The following is an 18,990-nucleotide window of genomic DNA, read 5'->3' as shown; positions in this document are numbered from 1 at the left end:
ATGAGTTCCAAACCATGTCATCTCATGATCAACGACAGTAACAAAATGAAAAGGCAAAAAATTAGGTGGGAAAAAATATAAGGTGTAAAGGGGGTTCACCAAAGAAATTCTTTCAAGTTTTGCAGTGACAGCAATTCTACCCCACTAAAATGTAAAACAAAAAGTAATAAAAAAAACATACCAACTCGAACGTATCATTGCGAAAAAAATAATCCATCCTTCCACAATAAAAAAATGGAATGTCTCTTGCCGTTGATAGAACTTAAGCTATACACCGCGTAACTACTGTAGCAGTTTTATTTGGTTACTTCAGGTAACGTGCTTAGTGTTTAGTGTTCAAACATCATTGCTACGCTATACTTTAGGTAGTAGTCTAGGGAGTGTCTGATGTTTTGAGACTGTCGATTGACGTTGATTGGCCGGTCCTTCTATCCCCGGGGAAGACATAGACCGTTTTAAAGTAATAGAGCTAAAAAATCTGGCATTAGGGGTCACTGTACAGCTACTTATCGTACATTTGCTCGCCATAATTTTACAAACAACGTGGCCGTCCTCATTGGTATACCATCCAATACAGTAAGTATTTTGTGTATAAATAACTAAGTTTACTAGCTTTGGAAGCTTCAAATATTGAGTTTCTCTCGAGGTTCTCATTGTTAAAAACCGAGATCCCATTGCAACGTCAGCTATACTGACCATGTCTGTTCTCTACTTATGGCCATTCAAAACTTCTATTTGATTTAAGTTCAGCAGTCCTAATTTAACTTCTTTTTTTTAATTCAAGGGGCGGGGGCACCCGAAAAGAATTTCTGATGAAGAGGAGGTGTCATCATATTCTACAGGAGCTACCTGTCAAATCCAACCATCCTTTCCCCTACCCCATAAAAAATGAACGGACCGCAAATAAGAGGGTCTGGAAGGGGTCAACTGAAAACTGGAAAAATCGCCTAAAATTTGACTGACAAGTGACATTTACCTTGGAGTTTACTGTCAACTGACAAAGGGATTGATTGGCCTTTAATTATTTTCTATAAAACCTGTTTTTAAGGCCTTTTAATAGCATGATTCCAATATTTTCGTCAGACAAGGTGATCAAATGTGCGTTTATATGGGAACTTAGCGGCAGGACACTTTAGTGTCATATTTCGTTAATGATTTACTGCAAAACTCATGTGTACTATGTACCAACCGTTGTAAATGACCAATGATCTCAAATTTATGCTACTCTGAGATCCTCTGAGAACGCGTCAGTTAAGTATAAGCACGATGGCTGCTTTTGGAGGCGTTATTAAAGCAATTGCAAGCTTTTAGAGACTACCCTGCTAACAGAGTCGCTTCGATCTTTCCTAGATGACTTTAGGAAGGTCGAAGGAGACTCTTTTCGCAGGGTATTAGGGACGGACCATTAGAAATAATGGTTATAATATAAGATTATTATTTTTTTAATTCAAAAAATTCCTCTGACAGCTAAATTGGACTCGGCCTACGGCCTTGTCCGATTTTCGCCGTCCTCGGAATTTTTTCATTCAATTATTTGCAAATTGGACAGCATGTAGTCCTATTACGTATACTAATTGATTGTAACTATTTATTTTATCACGTTAACCAAAGGTAGTTGCAACAAAAACAGTCATTTTAGGTTCTGCAGGTTCTGCAGGTTCCGTGGTTCCGCCGTCTGCAGTTCCACAGATTAGTCTTACCCCGGCACATGTAACATAATCATTTGGGAGTACCCAAGTAGGTATTAAGCTCGGTACATTTTTTTTGTTGTTGTTGTTTTTCAATTTTTTTATTTTTTTCTTTCGTTATGATATAATATAAAACTCGCTGGAATCGCCCTGAAACGGCCAAAAATGCTAAGAAAACACCATATATTAACACAAGGAGACAAGGTGAAGAATTCTGATGTATTTTTATTACTGTTTTTGACCCCAAAATAACGATCGCTTAAATCTCCATACAACCGTTCCGCAACCACGATTCTCACTCGTGAGCTTGGGGTACCTGTGGCCCAAGCTTTAAATAGATTTCAAATACTGTATTTATTCGAATAAGCGCCCAACCTCGAATTAGCGCCCACCTCGAATAAGCGCCCATCCTAAAGGCAGAAAAAGTTAATAAGCGCCCAGCCTCGAATAAGCGCCCACCCCCTCCTCCTCCCAATCAAACTCAAATAAGCGCTCACCCCCACCCCACCCACTTGAGTGAATAAATTCTAATAAGAGACTTCCCGGAGGAAGGAGTTTTCTTCAGAGTATTATACAGAAACCTTTCTTTGTTACTTCTCCGCGTTTTGTTATTAGCATTTATTGTTTTGTTGCAAAATAAACATACTTCACTTGCTGAAAATAGTGAAAATTTAATAAGCGCCCAGCCTCGAACAAGCGCCCACCTCGAATAAGCGCCCACTCTCAAGGTCCAAAAATTTAATAAGCGCCCAGGGCGGTTAATCGAATAAATATAAATAAATGGGGAACAGGGATTCTCTCAATCTCTCTTGTCATCACCATTCAGTATATACTTATAGATTAAAAACACTAACCAGGAAGTATAGAAAAGAAAATTCGTTTGCTTCCACTTCATAAAGATCAATTACTTTGGTTTTGAAAAAAAAAGCTATATACTTTCATTAAATCTTACTTCAAACACCATCTTAATAGTACTACTGAGCGATAAATTGATGTATCACGAAGTTCTCTACCCTATATACGCACTCTGTCCAATCAGAATTCAGGGCAGCTCAACGCTTGATGTTATACTTGGGCCAATATCCCACTTTTTCAGCAATGCAATAAATGTACTCCCTTTCCTTTATTGCTTGATTATGTTCACTTATCCACTTAACACGTAAATCCTCTCCATCATTGTCCTCAAACTCTTCTTTTATAAATTCATCAATAGCAAGATGTTGCCGTTGGTGTTCGACCATCCGTCGGTGGACATCATTTGATCGACCGACATAGATCACTTTAGGTTCCTCTGATAGTCTGGAAATGCCTATCACATAAATTCCTTCAATGCGAGGAATATTCTCTACCTCGTAGGGTCTCCATCTTTTTTGCAAGAGCCTGGTACAAACGTTAGAGGCCATAGCAAACTGAAACAATATCAAATCAAATTAAAATATCCACCGTGTGAATCGAATAGTTCTTTGCTTTAGGATATTTTTCTTTATACTACCAGTGTCACGTTTTTATATTAGTAAAACAGGGGAAAAGAGACGAGATCGCTAGGACATGCGAAAGAAAGTTTCTAGCGATTACTCATCCTTAAATCAGTCCCAATATCAATATCCCGGTCGGAGGGAAGTTCGATTTTTTCCAGTGAAATGGACAGAGATGCTCGTCGGAAGTTTAGGAAGTTAAAACCACTAAAGGAGACAAATCTGGGATCGGCTCAAGCTCTATTTTACCCCTAAAAGTACCATTCTAAATCAGACAGCCAAGTAATTTTAATTACGATGAAGACGTTGAAATCTAACACTTTCTCTCTGCCTCTCTCTCGTCCTCAGAGACTCCCGCTCGATAGTTCAATAAAATAGAAATAACTAAAAAAAGTGAGCGTGTGGGGAAGATGGAAAGAGAGAAAGGGCGGGAGCCGAGACCTCTTTGCCATTTCTTTTTCCAACGGGCTCCTGTTGTGAGGAAACACGGAAGAAGAAAGACTAGTGTTAAACTGAGAAAAGGATACGAATAAAGCTTGCTGGTAGCTGTTGTTTTCTCAGTTACACCAGGAGCCCATATAATTGAAGCCCCCACAATAAGATCAAGGCCGAGCTATGGGCCGTATGGTAAGGACGTGGTGTGACGGAAGTTAGTCTAGCGTGACTTCTGAGAAAATTAAGTCGTGTTCAGTTTCCGAGAATTATTAAAGCAGTGGTGAGCCTGGCTTGGCTTTTCAAAACATCAAGCTAATATGGCTCTTATACAAAAAGCTATCACTTATAAGTCTTATAAGTTGACAATAAACGAAATGCAGTTATCGATCAAATTATGCCAAATTTTCGCTAACGAAGGTTGCATCTTCTGTTGTCCTCAACATAGAAACGGCGAGAGAAACGATCAAGGGAACTTGATTATGAAGTTTCATGCGAGGGCTACAATTTTGACAATTTCCCAGAAGTTCAATACAATACGGTCATTACTCTCTCTTAAGGTAAATGAATGAGAAAAAAGGTCAGTAAAGTATTCAAAGTTACCTTATACACTGTAGTGGAAGTAGTGAGCCCACTGTTTATAAGGTGATCACTGTTCTAGGAAAAGAAACAAATAAAAACAACATGGTTAAAGGGTCAGAACACTCAACATGTAATACATTCAATATATTATAAATCCGTGAAGTGTCATCGACATAGATCTGACTGTTACAAGAGAAAGTTAAAGTGAACTCCCAAGGCCTCAAAATTGATTGAAAATCCTGTGTATCAAGAAACCCACTGTGAAAAGGTCTCAGATGGCAGCCTACGATTGACAGAACAGACCTCTTATTCTTTACGTTCACTTACCGATTTCTCTTATTTGTCGTCCCGCTTGCTTAGCGCTAGCTTCCCTGGGCTTCCTAGGACAGACCAGCAAATAAAAAGTTTAAATTCTGTAGAAGAAGGATTGAATGACCTAGCAGTCGATCTATCCTCGCATATAACTGAAGGCAATTTAACGATTTGAATTTGCCCGCCGTCGGGTGTGAGACTTTATAGGCCTCATGACGTCATCTTTACTTGCGATTCTGACCAATCATAACCAGGCTTCCAAAATTTGATTGGACAGAGGCCAAGGGTAATTCCCTGTCCTCTAAAAAGACTAAAAATACTATCCAATCCATAGCGAAGGGACATTTCCCTGCGTTACAAATGCGCTACGAAATAGTATCTTACTTGCAGTTTGGTGATGCAACAATTTGGTATTTGCTTGATCAGCGAGAAGAGGGCGAGAATCTCTATATCGGGTCGCTTCGATCTCGAAATCGCGGTGCATTTTATTAAATAATTACAAAGGAATGGACTCATTTCATTGCAGAAAAGCTGATATTGCAATTTATGTTTCCTGCTCTCTTCCAAACGAGAAACAAAACCTACAACAGTCCGGAATATCCCTAAATTTAAGGACAGGGCCGACTGGTCACGCGACACTTTTCAACCAATGAGAAGGCGCGCTTGTGTTTATCAACAAACAAATCAAAACATTGCCCCAGTGATCAAAAATTTTCAAAACAACGGACGGAATCGGATAGAATCAGTCATAGTTTCGAGGCTCTCAGGCATATTTTTAAGACTTTTCATGAGGAATACACTATTTTTTTAAGTGGAAAGCGTATCGGAAGCCATATTGGAAGTGTCTCTTGAAATATTCAGCACATTTTGTGGCTTATTTCTCCTTTTATCTTTTAAACAACGCGATGTATAGGCGAGATTTTGGTCGGTTTTCGAGGTAGGTGAACAAGTATCTATTATTTTTTCGATTCACAGATTTTTTACGAAGTTCTAGATATTTTTCCTCGATTGTCATATTGATTAACTTTTATCATGTTGAATGTGGGGATGGAAGACAACCTAGAATTTTCGTAGAAAATTTTTGAATTCCGAGGACCAAAACACGTACGTTTTCCACTCCCGGGTTTCTCACAGAGCCGTGTTATTACTTTTTTTTCGCATTAGTACGAGCCTTTGCCCTTTTTCTTTTCAAGGCCAAAACAACTTTATTAGTCTTATGGACATTCACGTCCAACATCTCGCCTCACTTTGCCGAATTTGTGGGGATGAAATTTAAGATCATAAGCGCAAGGTAGATACTAACCGCTTTGTTTCTGAAATTCACTAATCTGGAAAGATTTAATGTTGTTGGATTCTCCAAATGTTCACCCACCGTTAAAGAACAAACAAAGAAACAAGGCAAATCTCAGTTGTAAATGATGTATTTCGCTACTCATGGAACATGCACTGATTATCTGCGATAAGATTAAAACATTGCAGGTACTACAAGAAGCAAAGAAAGCCCCAGATGCGTGAAGTCAACACGAAACAACACAAAAAAACAAGCAAGAAAAATTAATAAATTTGAATTACTTTCTATTCTTGTTATGATGACTGGTTCTTTGATTCTTGTCCTGTAGAAGTTAAAAGGTAGTACCAATCCTGTTTTGTACGATCTCAACAAATTTTCATACTCTCTCTAAGGCTATTTTTACACGGGACCAGTTTGCTTCTATCAAAAATCTTGCAAGCCATGCCAGTGAAGCCACGACCTCTGCAATCGGTCCGGAATCAGTTCGAACACCCCAATGATTCCTTGCAATGATTAATGCTCTTATTCTCTTACATGAAATGTTTTCTTTGAAATATTAAATGTGAAACCTAGACGAGTACTGTAAGCTCATCTTTAATTCTGTCCGACTCCGTCCGTTGTTTTGAAAATTTTTGATCACTGGGGCGATGTTTTGATTTGTTTGTTGATAAACACAAGCCCGCCTTCTCATTGGTTGAAAAGTGTCGCGTGACCAGTTGGCCCTGTCCTTAAATTTAGGGATATTCCGGACTGTACAAGGCGACCTTGGAAAAGCCTGTCACTGATATAATTCTAGGGTCAGGCTATGACATGTTTGTAAACAAAGAAAGTTTCAGAAATTTGAACTGGCTTCATCATTTTATGCAAAAATCAAGCTATTTTAGGGTGATCCACTAAAAAATTCCTCTGGTCGCGGCTTACTTATAGCTCCTCTAGCTTTCTAAGGACCCCAGGTTGAATTTTGGACAGAAAAAATCAAGGAAATCGGCCTTTCCTGGGACTGACCAGTTTTCTGATGCAATAGCCGTGATTTCAACTAACAGTTGCCGCCGTGATCGATAGAGGTTAAGGGTATTTTCCCGTCCTCCCAAACCACGAAAGGGATCTTTCCCGGCGATAGATGTTTATAAATAAAAAGTGTTGGTTAATTATTCAAGATCTTGCGTTCAGTTTTCAAAATTTCTCATTTTACTCGATCAAGAAAAAGTCGTAATAAAAAATGTAGGGCACTGTCCTCAGGCGTTTTACTGTCCAGGCGTTTGATAACGAGAGTGTTGCACATTTTTTTAAGAAATGACGTCATTTGAGTTTCGAATGCTGATGAAGCAATTTACGTTTCCCGCTCTTTTTTAAAAATGCAGAACTGACAAATGGGGAATCCCTGCGGCACACCAACAGAAAACATCATTATTCAGCATTGCAGTATTCTGCTTGCAGAATTTAACATTTCTACTTGTTATTTTTGCTGATCAGGTCTTTATAGATCCTACGTTCGGCATATTCGTTCGCGGTCCTTTGTAGTCCTTTGTGGTTATAGTTTAAAAGTCCACAAAGTTCCATGTTTTAATAAGTATGTTTTAAATGCTTTAGAGTCATTGAAAGGTATCCCCGTAATAATAGAAGAGGGGGGATCATGAAATCATCCACCGCCAATGTGAGGGGATAAAACCACACTGCATGCTTTAAGGGGGGATCACGAAAGTGCTCCACTGTCGCAACAAAAAATCCCCCCCCCCCCCGTTTCTCGCAAAGACTTTAAACGAGGGCGGCGTTTTTAGTCGCGCGCGTGATTATTTGCGTGTCTCGCGCGTTTCGCTCGACGGACTTAGAAAAAAGAGAGACTGCTCGTACTCGTACTCTGACGCAGAGCAAAGACGCAGTCTCGCCCAACTTCGTTCCCAGGGGCTTCTCGGTTAAAAATCAAATGGAACAGACGGTTTGTTGCTGAGACTGATACCCGCGATTATAAAAAGCCGGGGGTGAACATGACACTAAAAACGTACGCTATTGGCTCAACATTTGGGATTAAAAGGTGCAAAATTCCGCGTTTTCTTTTTTTTTCTTCGTGAATTTTTCTCCCGCACTCTACTATCTGAACGCCTGGAACAGTCGATGGATGGGATCACTTGCCGCGTGTGACATCACGATGCCTGGTTGGCCTGTGGTTGCGTGACAGATTCTAAGGACAGCTGGCCCACCATGTTGTCCCTTTTGAGCGGGAAAAAACTTGCTTTACAATTATTCCCTAAAGTATCTGCAGTTTCGAGGCTAAGATACTTTTCCAGCTTGTACACGAGTGGAGGAGTTTTCGATGATAAGAAAATAGAGGGTCGTGTGATCGATTTGAGAAGCGACACTGTTACTGTGCCCACTGAAGAAATGAGAGCTGCAATGGCGGCTGCTGAAGTTGGTGACGATGTTTATGGAGACGATCCAACCGTCAATGGTTAGAATTTGTTTTACTAGCATATTTGCGGTATTAACATGTTGTGGTTCAGTTTTATCCTTGGTTTAAATTTTACGTTCCTTCGTTTTAAACTCATTAGAATACATAACCTGCGATCAGGCGGCCCTTTTCTTCCCTTTTTGTTCTGAAGGCGAGGGGAAAAGAGACGCTTGTTATAGGGTCTGGAAGGTATTTTCAGGATCCGAGATTTGACTAAAATACGGTGCGGGATTCGGGAAAACACAAAATGTCTTGACGGGCAACAGGATCTGACTGCTACCCGGGAAGCGGGATTCATCAAAATTTGGGAATTCGAAAACAGACAGGCAAGGGTTCAGTGTGGTGCCCAGGGGTGGGGGGGGAGGTACTGCCATATATGGGCTATATAGGTATGTGCGACTGTGAAGGGTATGGTTTTCAAGCAGTTTACCCTGGGATAGGGTATATAACATTGGCTGAAGATTTTAGGCTAGACTAGGGAAACCGGGAATTGCCGCTCAAGAATATAAAAAATCAAATCGGTTTTGTCTTGGCTGGACTGTGCTAGTGACCTCAGTTGTTTCTGGAAAACAGCTACTCTAGTATAGGGTAGCAAAATTCACTCGAATTAGCTCTGGTATAGGCTAAGGGTTACAGGGTCCCAGTGGCACATCCCCACCCAAAAAGTCCTAAAGTACCCCCCCACCCCCGGGTGTGGTGTCTCCTTCTCGTTTTATTCCTCTTCCCCCACCCTGCTGCAGCATACTGCAGTATGAAAGGCTGTTTTGTTTTTGCAATGGTCTTAAAATACTGGTATGCATAAGTTCAAAATAAACAATCAAAGGGGTCAATTTGCATCTCACATTTATTAGCTTTTGTAGCAATTTAGTATTTTTTTGACTTTAATGTTTTGGAAACAAAAAGCAGGATTTAGAAAAGCAATGAAAAAAGTGCAGGATAAGAGATTTTCCTGAAAAAAGAGCTGGAATGAAGGATAAGCATCCCCCCTTCCAGACCTTGTTGATACATTTTGATTTACTTGCTTTGTCTGCCCATAGTTGAGAATCTTGACTGTTGTCCGATTAGTTGAAAAACAATAGAGCCTTCTGAGCCCCACACTTCGCACATACTGATAGGTTACAAGCGACTGTGCAATTAGATAGCTCATCGTGACAGGAACCACAAGACAATTGAGGAATTAGTTCTTTTAGTAGAAAGCTTAGGTTAAGTCTTAAGTACTTTTTTTTCAATAAATCAAGATAACAATGCACAGAGAAACACCTTGCATTGACAGCTGATGAGGACGAGTTGTTATTTGTCATCAGTAAGGACATGCACTATATCTTCTTCAACACTTTCTTGCTCAGAGTAGGCAGAGTTTGTAAAATTATCAATTGTTTTACACAGTTCCACGAAACTGTGTAAAACAATTGACAATTTTACAGCTGCACTTTTGCAAAATAATGAAGGACCATGAAAAATTTGTTGCAGTAGAATCAATTCCTTTACTTTTGAGACTGTTGTTCCACTGATGTTTTCATTGAATTATTCCACTAGAAATTAACTACTTACACCCAATCTGTTGCCCAAAAATGTTGACCACTATTTGCCTTTTTAGGAGTGTTACCAGCCTACCATCACCTATCCTGTAAATGGGGCTTAAGTCCCTACACTGACTTTTATAGTGAATATTAATCTCATTAATATGAATTTATTATTTTTTCTTTGTCCCGTGCTCGTGACATGCTGATTATTTCATTTTCACGTTTGTTTCACCAAGCTTAAAATTTACCTTCTTTCATTTCTTTCACCACACAGTGCGACATCGACATTGCTGATCCTAGCAGTATGCAGGACACATGTCAAAATTATATGAACCTAGTATATATATGGTCTCTGTCTCCATGAGTTCTCCGTAGCTCAAGAGGATAGAGTGCTGGTCCAGTGTTTGGGAGGTCATAGGTTCGAGTCCTGTCAGGGACTCAGATTTTTTCTTTGTCCCACGCTCGTGACATGCTGATTATTTAAGTCACATCAATTTGTGTACTTGTAAATCACAAACTAATCGTATGTTGTTGGGAAACAGATTATATTTTAACACTAAATTGATTACTTGCTGTTGAACAATTTAGGCTAAATCTAGTAGTTTATTCAAATTAATTGTCAGTTAGTTAATCCAGCTGTCCCATAACTTTTTATTGCATTGAGAAATGTTTTTTCAGATCCAGCGATCAGTTCCCTCTTGATTCTGTTAATTGTGCACATAATAGAATTCTGTGCTTATACTTTTATACTCATTATAGCTTTGCAAGCTAAAGCAGCAGAGTTAACTGGAAAAGAAGCAGCCCTCTTTGTAACGAGTGGGACAATGGGAAATTTAGTGTCAGGTCAGTATTCTAGAATAAACTTTTTCTAAACCTGTTAGTGTATGACAGAATATTTCAAAGGCAGTTTCCAAATATTAGATTATTAATGGTACCTTCAAAAGTTGCTCTTTACATACCAGAAAAGTTTAGCCCAGCCATGAGAAAATCAAGATTAATTTTATTACCAGGTTACATGCACTCTTGGTCAACTCATTCACCAATCAGCGAAACCCTCACTGATATAAAACGATTTAAAAAACAGGGTTGCCACCATCAGGGAAAAGTCAGGAAATTTTTTAAAAAGTCAGGGAAAATCTTTGATATTGTCAAAGTCAGTGAAAAGACAGGGATTTCTGTTTTCAGGTTTATAGTTCATAAGTTGATTCAAGATTTTGAAATGCATTTTCTTTCGGAAAAGACAAAACGTATGCTGCAAAGCAAACAAAGCGATCAATTTGACACTCTACGTCTGACACATGTAGTAGTTGTGGCCAGTCAGTGGTTTTCATTGTGAATGCTTTCTTTTAAATTCCTTCTTTGCGGAAAGAGGTTGAAAATGAAGAGAAAACTATTGATGACTTGCAAAAAAGCTAAAGTGAATGTAAACATGGATTGTTTCTCATTAATACATGTAAAAGGTCAGTGAAAAGTCAGGGGAAAGTCAGGCAATTTTTACCTTTTTGATGAGTGGCAACCCTGAATAAGAACATATTATCTTGTCTCAGCGAAGGATGCTAGAGAAATTTATGGCTGGACCCTGATATAATGAAGCCCAGCCTTAAGGAGAATTTTTCCAGTCCTTGTTTAATCAAATCGCCATTTGCATGCCCAAACTGGAGTGACTCAACATACCATCATGGTCATAAGGAGATTTAGTAGAAATTCTGCAAATCTTCATTATTATTTTTGTTTCTGTCAGTGATGGCTCACTGTTTTGGTAGAGGAGATGAACTATTTGTTGGTGACATTGCTCACATTACTATTTGGGAACAAGGTGGCGTTGCACAGGTTATTCTGTTTTATTATATCATATTGGTTACTTGTAAGTATGGCTGTTATTGCAGTTGTCTAGAATATTGTAATTAGTTTCTTTTTAATTAGTTCTTTGTAATTAGAGTAATAAATGTCTCGGTGAATAAAAAATATATATATATTGGTTACTTTATTGTTGTTTATACTATTAAATAGAACTTCACTCACTCGTGAAATATTTTTCAAAACTTGAAGAGAAATTTTGTATCTACGCACGGCCTAGTAATATCCTGTATAACTGGACATAGTGTAAATCTTGATCTCAAAATTGAGCAGTGCTAGTACTCATTATAACAAGACATTAGCCAGCTTTGCATTTTTGCTCAATCGTAAAAGATAAATAATATGTAAAACAGTTTTTGAGAATTTTTAATTAATTTTCTATGTTAGACTGATGTTTTTAACTGTGTTTAAATAAAGTTTTCATTCATTCATTCATAAATAATATATGATACTGAATATCAAATAATAAAAATTTTGTCATTTACCCGGTAATCAACTATTTAACTAATTATTATTAATAATGTTATTGGTTTATTATTTCACAGATTGCTGGAGTACACCCTCGCCAGGTGCACACCAATCCTGATGGGACGTTAGACTTATTAGAGATAGAAAGCAAAGTCAGATCAAGAGAGGATGCTCATCAACCAATCAGTCGCTTAATATGTGTTGAACAAACACATAATGGAACTGGTGGCAGAGTGTTGTCATTAGAATATCTTCAAAGGGTAAATTTTTTAGGAACCTTATTGCCTCTCAGTGGGCCTGTCAATTAAAGGTGCTGTACTATCGTTATAGCTGTCTAGTTCGTTTTGTTAATATTGCCAATAACATGTCCTTATTTGCAACAGAACTTTAATCTTTAGCAAAGAAATTACTTGCAAAGGACAAGATTGATCCCTGCTTCATGTCAAACAAATATTTCTCCTAAACGTTACACTGAGTATATCAAATGTTAAAGACAGAAAACATGAACTTTGGAAAACTGCACATAGGCTAACAAGTTTTCAAAAACCACCATTGAAATCTGTTTCATTCTTGCCCATCCATACCTTCTTTTGTCTGGACTGTGTTATTTACACCTTGTTTGAATGGTTTGAGCAGTTATTTTGATGTTTCGGTCAATTAATTCTTGGCAGTCCCGACTGTTTGAACTGTGATACATTTTGTGACACGTCCCCTTTAAGATGTAACAGTATACACCAACAAGAGTTATCAACCACAAAGATGAGCTGGGGAGAGAATCTCTCTCGAATGTATTTGTTACAGCTCAAAATTAAATTCAGGTTAAAATTATTTAACTTAGGTTGATTCTAATTTTCTACGTCTCGTAGCCCTAATTATTCATGAAGCTTATTCACAGGTTTGATGTTACCACCATTGCTAGAGATGAAGTGCAGAGCACCTGTGGTGCATCGATTATAAATTAACATCTAGTTATTATATTCTTCAGGTTAAAGAGTTAGCTGTCAAACTTGGATTGAGGGTGCATATGGATGGAGCAAGACTATTCAATGCTGCCACTGCTCTTGGTGTCCCTGTTGCACAGGTCACCCAGCATGTTGATTCAGTTACCTTTTGTCTTTCAAAGGTAATGGTGTTACATGTATCACTATTATAGTGGAGCTATTGCGTGCGCAACGCTTGCGCAGCAGAGCACCATGGGTAGTAACAAGTATTATTATTATTATTATATTATTATTTAGCAATTAATGAATGAGGCTGAGTAGGATATGAAGAATTAAGCAGCTCGAGGAGGGTGTTATCCACTGAGGCCGCAGACATTTTGGTTCTGAGAAAATAGTCTGCCCATCCGCACTTGTCTACCCCTTCATGTAAGGGAGGGTGAAATTCTCATTTCAAGCACCCTTTCATTTTTGGCAGTAAATCACGTGGCCACCCGGACTTTTTGAGACAACAGCAAAGCCTAGTCTTTTTTTCAACTAAATTTTAATGTCTATGTTACAGGTCAAATTTAATTTTAGGTTAAGTTTGATTTAACGCAGGTTGATTCTCAGTTTCTTTTGTCTCCCAACCCTAGGAGACAAAGGAAATTGATAATTGACCTAGGTTAAGTAATTTTAAACTGAAATCAAATTTGACTTGTAACATCTACACTGACATGGTTAACAGAGAAAGAGCAATAGCATGAGATAAAGAAGAACAAAGGAGTTTTTGTTGGACGGAGAATGGGGCAGTGAAAAAAAGCAAACAGGAACGCATCCAACATTTTCTAAATAAAACATGTATCATATTTCTGGAAGTTTCACATTGTAGACGTGTTGCACAAAACAGTGGCAATAAGGATGTGTACAAAAAAAGTATGCTGTATGTGCAAAGTTGTTTTTCTTTTGGTAATTAAACCTATTGATTTTTTATGCCGTTCTCATTATTGTCGCCATTTATCATTAAACTATTTTATTTTTTGTTTGAGTATACTATAAGTTTATTAACGAGGGCTTCGCTTTTAGCCTTGCTAAAGCTATAATTATCAAACCCCCTTTAATTTCATTATAAACGGTATAAACAAAAGAATGTTACACACAAGACTGGACTGCCTCTTAGCTCAGGAAAACAGCTTGTAGAGAATAATGTGGTTCAGTTAGTAGCTTTACATCTTGGAAATTAAGGTTGCTTTGATATGACTATACACAACAAACCTGTTAGCTTAACATTTGCCTTTCTGTACCAATTGTTAGAAAAAGTGTATCTTAAGATGACGGAAATTATCCATTAGGAAATTGAGTAATTTTCATATTTTTCAGTGGACAAAAACTTTTTACCAGAATATTTTAAGCCGCATCATCGCATTCCTTTTTACATTTTTCAAGGGTTATAGATGTAATTAGTTATCTGTAATAACACCAAAGACATTTCTTATTAGAGCCCAAGAAAAAAATGTCAAATTTCACAAAATGACACCTTACACATGAAATTGTCGGAATTTTACCTGTGCTTTCACAATTCTTGTGAAATCTGACATTTATTTTCTTGGGTTCCCATGATGAGAAATAGTCTTTGGTGTTATTACAGATAACTAATTATATCTATAGCCCTTGAAAGATGTAAAAAAGAATGCGATATTGCCTAAATTATTCTGGTACAAGATTTTTTGTCCACTGAAAATGGAAATTACTCAATTTCCTAATGGATTCCGTCTTAACAATTTTTAAGATATGTGCAGAACGTTTATGCAACTTTCATTTCTATCTATTAGAATGTGTCATTCTGACAAATCAAATGTTTTTAGGCTCTTGGTGCCCCGGTAGGATCAATAGTTGCTGGAGACAAAGAGTTCATATCAAGGTCAGATGTCTGAACATCTCTCCATTATATTGTTTTAAAGACCGTTTCATTGTAGGATTTTGTTGTCTTTACACGAGTGTGGATTTCCCTTCCCTTTTCACTTCCCATCGAGTGTTTGTACCAGTGTATGTTTTGATATGAAGTTCATTGGTCTTAACCCTGGGGTATCCCTGGGTGCTGCCAGGGATCGACCCCTATACCAGACTCCTAAAATCTCACCCTATCCTAGAGTCGCTATTTTCCAGAAATAACTGAAGTCATCAACGCTTTCTTTGCTATTAAACTGACTTCTGGTTAAATTAAAATACATTTTGCCAATTTAATTTTTTTGAGAGTAATAAATTACCAGCTTCCCTAGTAAAAAATCTAAATCTAAAATCTTCAACCAACTGATCATTTTCCTGGAAAATGATACCCTATTCTACCCCCAGACTCTCTGATTTCTATACCCAATCCCAGACTAAGTTGCTTGAAAACCACACCCTTCACAGCAGAACATACTTATTTTATATTAGGCCATGGCAGTTTCCCCAGGAGGTTTTAACCTCACAATTTTCACTCTGTTGCTTTCCACACCCTCTTCAAGCAGGTGTTGGCGACACCGGAAGGTTCTTGGAGGTGGCATGCGACAGGCTGGGGTATTAGCAGCAGCAGGAATTTATGCATTGGACCACATAGCTCCTAAATTACATGAGGACCATGCTAATGCACAGATTCTAGCAAAAGGTGCGTGGATATAACAGAGTCCCTGTGCCGTGTAATGTTCAAAGTTTTGTTAAGAAAACCCACGGTTAAAGTGAAATTTGAATTAATAATAATAATATGATAAGAAAGTTCTTTTCACAGAAGATCTATATCACATAATGTGGTTATCAATAGGTAAGGGCACATATACATATGCACATAAAAAATAAAATTGCTAAATTACAGAACTAAAAATGACAAAAACTAATATTAAAAAATAAAATGAACTGAGAAAATTTTTACACCTAAGAAAACTGGAATCAAAAAACCTAGAACCTTCTATTGAGATTTAAAATATATTTTTTAACTAATGATATTTTAATAGCATTTATAAGATAGACATCTCATGCATGCAGTCTAACAGTCTACTGAGATGCCTACCTTATAATGCTACAACCTTGCATCATTGTTATAACTTTATAATGATGTGTACCTTATCATTCAGATATGGAAACTTAAAAACCAAATAATAGAGCTGAATTCTTTTTGTCTATAATTGAGAAATAGGTGTTCTATAAAGAGAATAGATAAAAGTTATCCAAAGAAAATGCTTTTGAATAAAAGAAAAAACCATGCAGGATTAATTAATAACCCCTGGTTAAATGTTAACGCTAACTGACTTTCAAACAACTGGGTCCTGGTCCATAATCACTCTATAGGATAAAGCTCAATTCTCAAATAAAAAAATAAATTTTTGTTATTTAATTACCCTCAGCATTATTTATAGCACTAATGCTTGTGGGGCTGAGCAAATTCTTGAAACAAATAGATTAAATCAAACATTAACAGGTTAAGAATCCCAGCTGGCCGGAGGCGTACTGCAGTGTGCTATTTACAAGCATTAAGTCGAGGATTTGAACTTGGGACTATACCGAAAACAAATCCAGCTAGCAGTCAGGGCGGGACTTGAACTCCATTGTCCTAACTGCACGGACATGCTGCTTCCATTTCTGTTTAATCTCAAACAGCAAAAGTCATTCCACAGGTCTCTTGACCATGCAGAACCTAGCAGTCTAGTGGTTACTTTTTGTGATGGTAATGAGAAAGAATACTCTTTCAGACTTTCTTGTGAGGAAACTAACTTTCGACCCTCGGTTATTAAATTTATATAACTCTATAATTTGCCTTCATCAACAGGTATTTATGAAATGAAAGATCTTGGCCTGGAAATAGATTTACAAAGTGTGGAAAGCAATATGGTTTATTTCAATATTAACCACCCAAGAGTGTCAGGGGATGAACTTGTGAAAAGAATGCTGGACATTACAGACATTGAACCTGTGGAAACAAGAGTGGCAGTTAGAATGTTAGCTTATGACAAAACTCGCCTAAGACTTGTACTTCATCATCAAGTAACTGAAGATGATGTTCACAAGACGTTACAAAAGTTACGATTTATTTTAACGTCCTAATATTTCCTTCCTCTTCCATCCAACCATATTTTTTTAGGTCAAACAACTATACATGAATTATTTAATTTATTTGGAGTCTTTCATTCCTGAGTTCCTTTTATTGACCTCATTAGTGATAACAATGTAAAAGGAGCATTATTATTTCAATTCAGGGGTCACCACTATCAGAAAATCACAAAATTTATTAGCTTGTGTCAGTTTTAAATGTCACTATAAGCGGGTTGTACTTTGTGGGGTCATTACCTTTGGAACTTCTTAGCAGCTGAGTAGACAACTACAACACAACACTGTCTGAGAGGATTCCAGGAAATCATAGAATGTTTTAGAATAACAGCTGAATACATGTGCATACAATGGAGCCTACATTTAGGGGACACCCCTTCAGTACTACTGGGAACCAATTACATGAAACCCACACCATACATAGCTACAGTCAACTCCTGATAATTCAAACCTTCAAGGGAAACAGAAAAAAGTTCGAGTTATCGGGAGTTCAAGTTATCGAGGGTAAAATTATATAGAAAATGTTCTGAAGGGAAATGAAAATTACTTCTAGTTAGTGGGAGGTTACCCTGCGAGCAGAGTCTCCTTCGAGTTATAGAGGGTTTGAGTTTCCAGGAGTTAGACTACGAGTAGTCCCCCATGTTTCCTCAGGGATAGGAGAGCGAGCGTAAGTCATGAACGCGCGTGAAAATCACCCCAGGCAAGAAAAGGCAACACACGTGGGGTGATTTTCACGTGCGCTTGCATTTCGCACGCTGTACTATCCCTGAGGAAAAATGGGGGACTACTCGTAGTCTACCGGGAGTCGACTGTACTAATATTTGTTGTCAAAAAAGATTTATTGGGCTGAACACTAGACATCAGTGATGATGTCTAATGTCAAGATTCATTTCACAAGTAGGTTGAGTATGACTGTCATACTCAGCCTGCCAGTACTTATTAAATGACTCCTGGGTTCAAACCTTTCACAGTCAAGATTCATGCTAATCCATTTCCCCAGGAGCATCCCTTCAATACACAAGATTATGTTGTCCTGTGGAATGGAGATGTCCCCGGTAGTGAGCTTACGCAACAGAACAGCTGACAAGACGGCAAAGGTTTTTGTGTGAAAAACATGACAGGGCTATTACTTGCAGATTTTGTTGTGCTGGTCTTTTACAAAAAGATCTGTTTAAAGGAAGGCAAAGATTGGCAAAAACTCATTTCAAACATTTATTGCCTTGCTTTCACATTTAGGTTTGCTGTCTTCGTTCATCTGTCATCCTTTTGGGTAAGCTCACTAGTGTCCCAAAGGGGAGGTTTCACACCGTCACTCCATAGAAAACCAAAATACAGTTTAGGCCAAAGGTCACGGATTATAATGACATTCATCACGGATGGAAAATCTCGAGTGGTAACACAATAAAATGTTCAGTCACTCATAATTGCAAAAAGAAGTATAGCTAACAAATAAAAAAATTAAAACATTTGAGTTGTCTTTATTTTTTGAGGCTATATCCATCAGTGACCCTATTCAGAGACAATGTGCAAGTTTTTGTCATGTTAAACACTGCACAAAATGACTGTCCCCAGTCAAAAAGATTTGAAGTTTTTTTTCCCTTGATTGCAAATAGGTGAAAACAAATGGAGTTCTTATGAGGAGATTTTTCCATTTTTATTATAGCGGAGCTCCACGTGCACGGGAGCAGAGCCCTATACCTAAGAAAATTTGGTTACCAATCCATCCGAACAATTTTGGTAATCACGTGACCATATGTCTGTCCATTTGCACCACAGAGAAATCAATGAGAAATGTCAAACTTTCTTGCTAGTGTGGGGGCCTGTTTGTCAGTCAAATGGTGCTCCTCTAAAGTTAAGTTCAGATTTCTGGATTCCAAGTTAGTCCAGTGTAAATTTAAAATGCATAAACGGGATCTTCA

General features: G+C 37.9%; 1 protein-coding gene across 2 annotated transcripts; it reads left to right on the top strand.

Moving 5' to 3' along the window:
• Positions 1-7,970: 7,970 nt before the first annotated feature.
• Positions 7,971-17,193, top strand: LOC140941134 (uncharacterized). Of its 2 annotated transcripts, none has more exons than XM_073390106.1 (8): positions 7,971-8,226; positions 10,509-10,592; positions 11,491-11,579; positions 12,152-12,334; positions 13,060-13,197; positions 14,857-14,912; positions 15,502-15,638; positions 16,794-17,193. In XM_073390106.1, exons 1-8 carry the CDS (start codon positions 7,980-7,982, stop codon positions 17,066-17,068), a joined length of 1,209 nt encoding a protein of 402 aa, XP_073246207.1. In that variant the 5' UTR covers positions 7,971-7,979; the 3' UTR covers positions 17,069-17,193. The 2 variants fall into 2 exon arrangements, with proteins under 2 accessions (XP_073246207.1, XP_073246206.1); XM_073390105.1 differs by having other exon boundaries at positions 15,499-15,638.
• The last annotated feature ends 1,797 nt before the right edge of the window (positions 17,194-18,990 follow it).

Source organism: Porites lutea, chromosome 6 (assembly GCF_958299795.1).
Source record: "Porites lutea chromosome 6, jaPorLute2.1, whole genome shotgun sequence".
In the NCBI taxonomy this organism is placed as follows: domain Eukaryota; kingdom Metazoa; phylum Cnidaria; class Anthozoa; order Scleractinia; family Poritidae; genus Porites; species Porites lutea.
The sequence above is the reverse complement of the archived record's forward strand: the minus strand, read 5'-3'. Positions and strand labels throughout refer to the sequence as shown.

Coding starts and splice junctions, on each gene's coding strand:
- LOC140941134 (XM_073390105.1), top strand. CDS start 7,980: ATGTTGTCCCTTTTGAGCGGGAAAAAACTTGCTTTACAATTATTCCCT. Junction 10,593..11,490: donor AATGGGAAATTTAGTGTCAG/GTCAGTATTCTA, acceptor TGTTTCTGTCAG/TGATGGCTCACTGTTTTGGT. Junction 11,580..12,151: donor AACAAGGTGGCGTTGCACAG/GTTATTCTGTTT, acceptor ATTATTTCACAG/ATTGCTGGAGTACACCCTCG.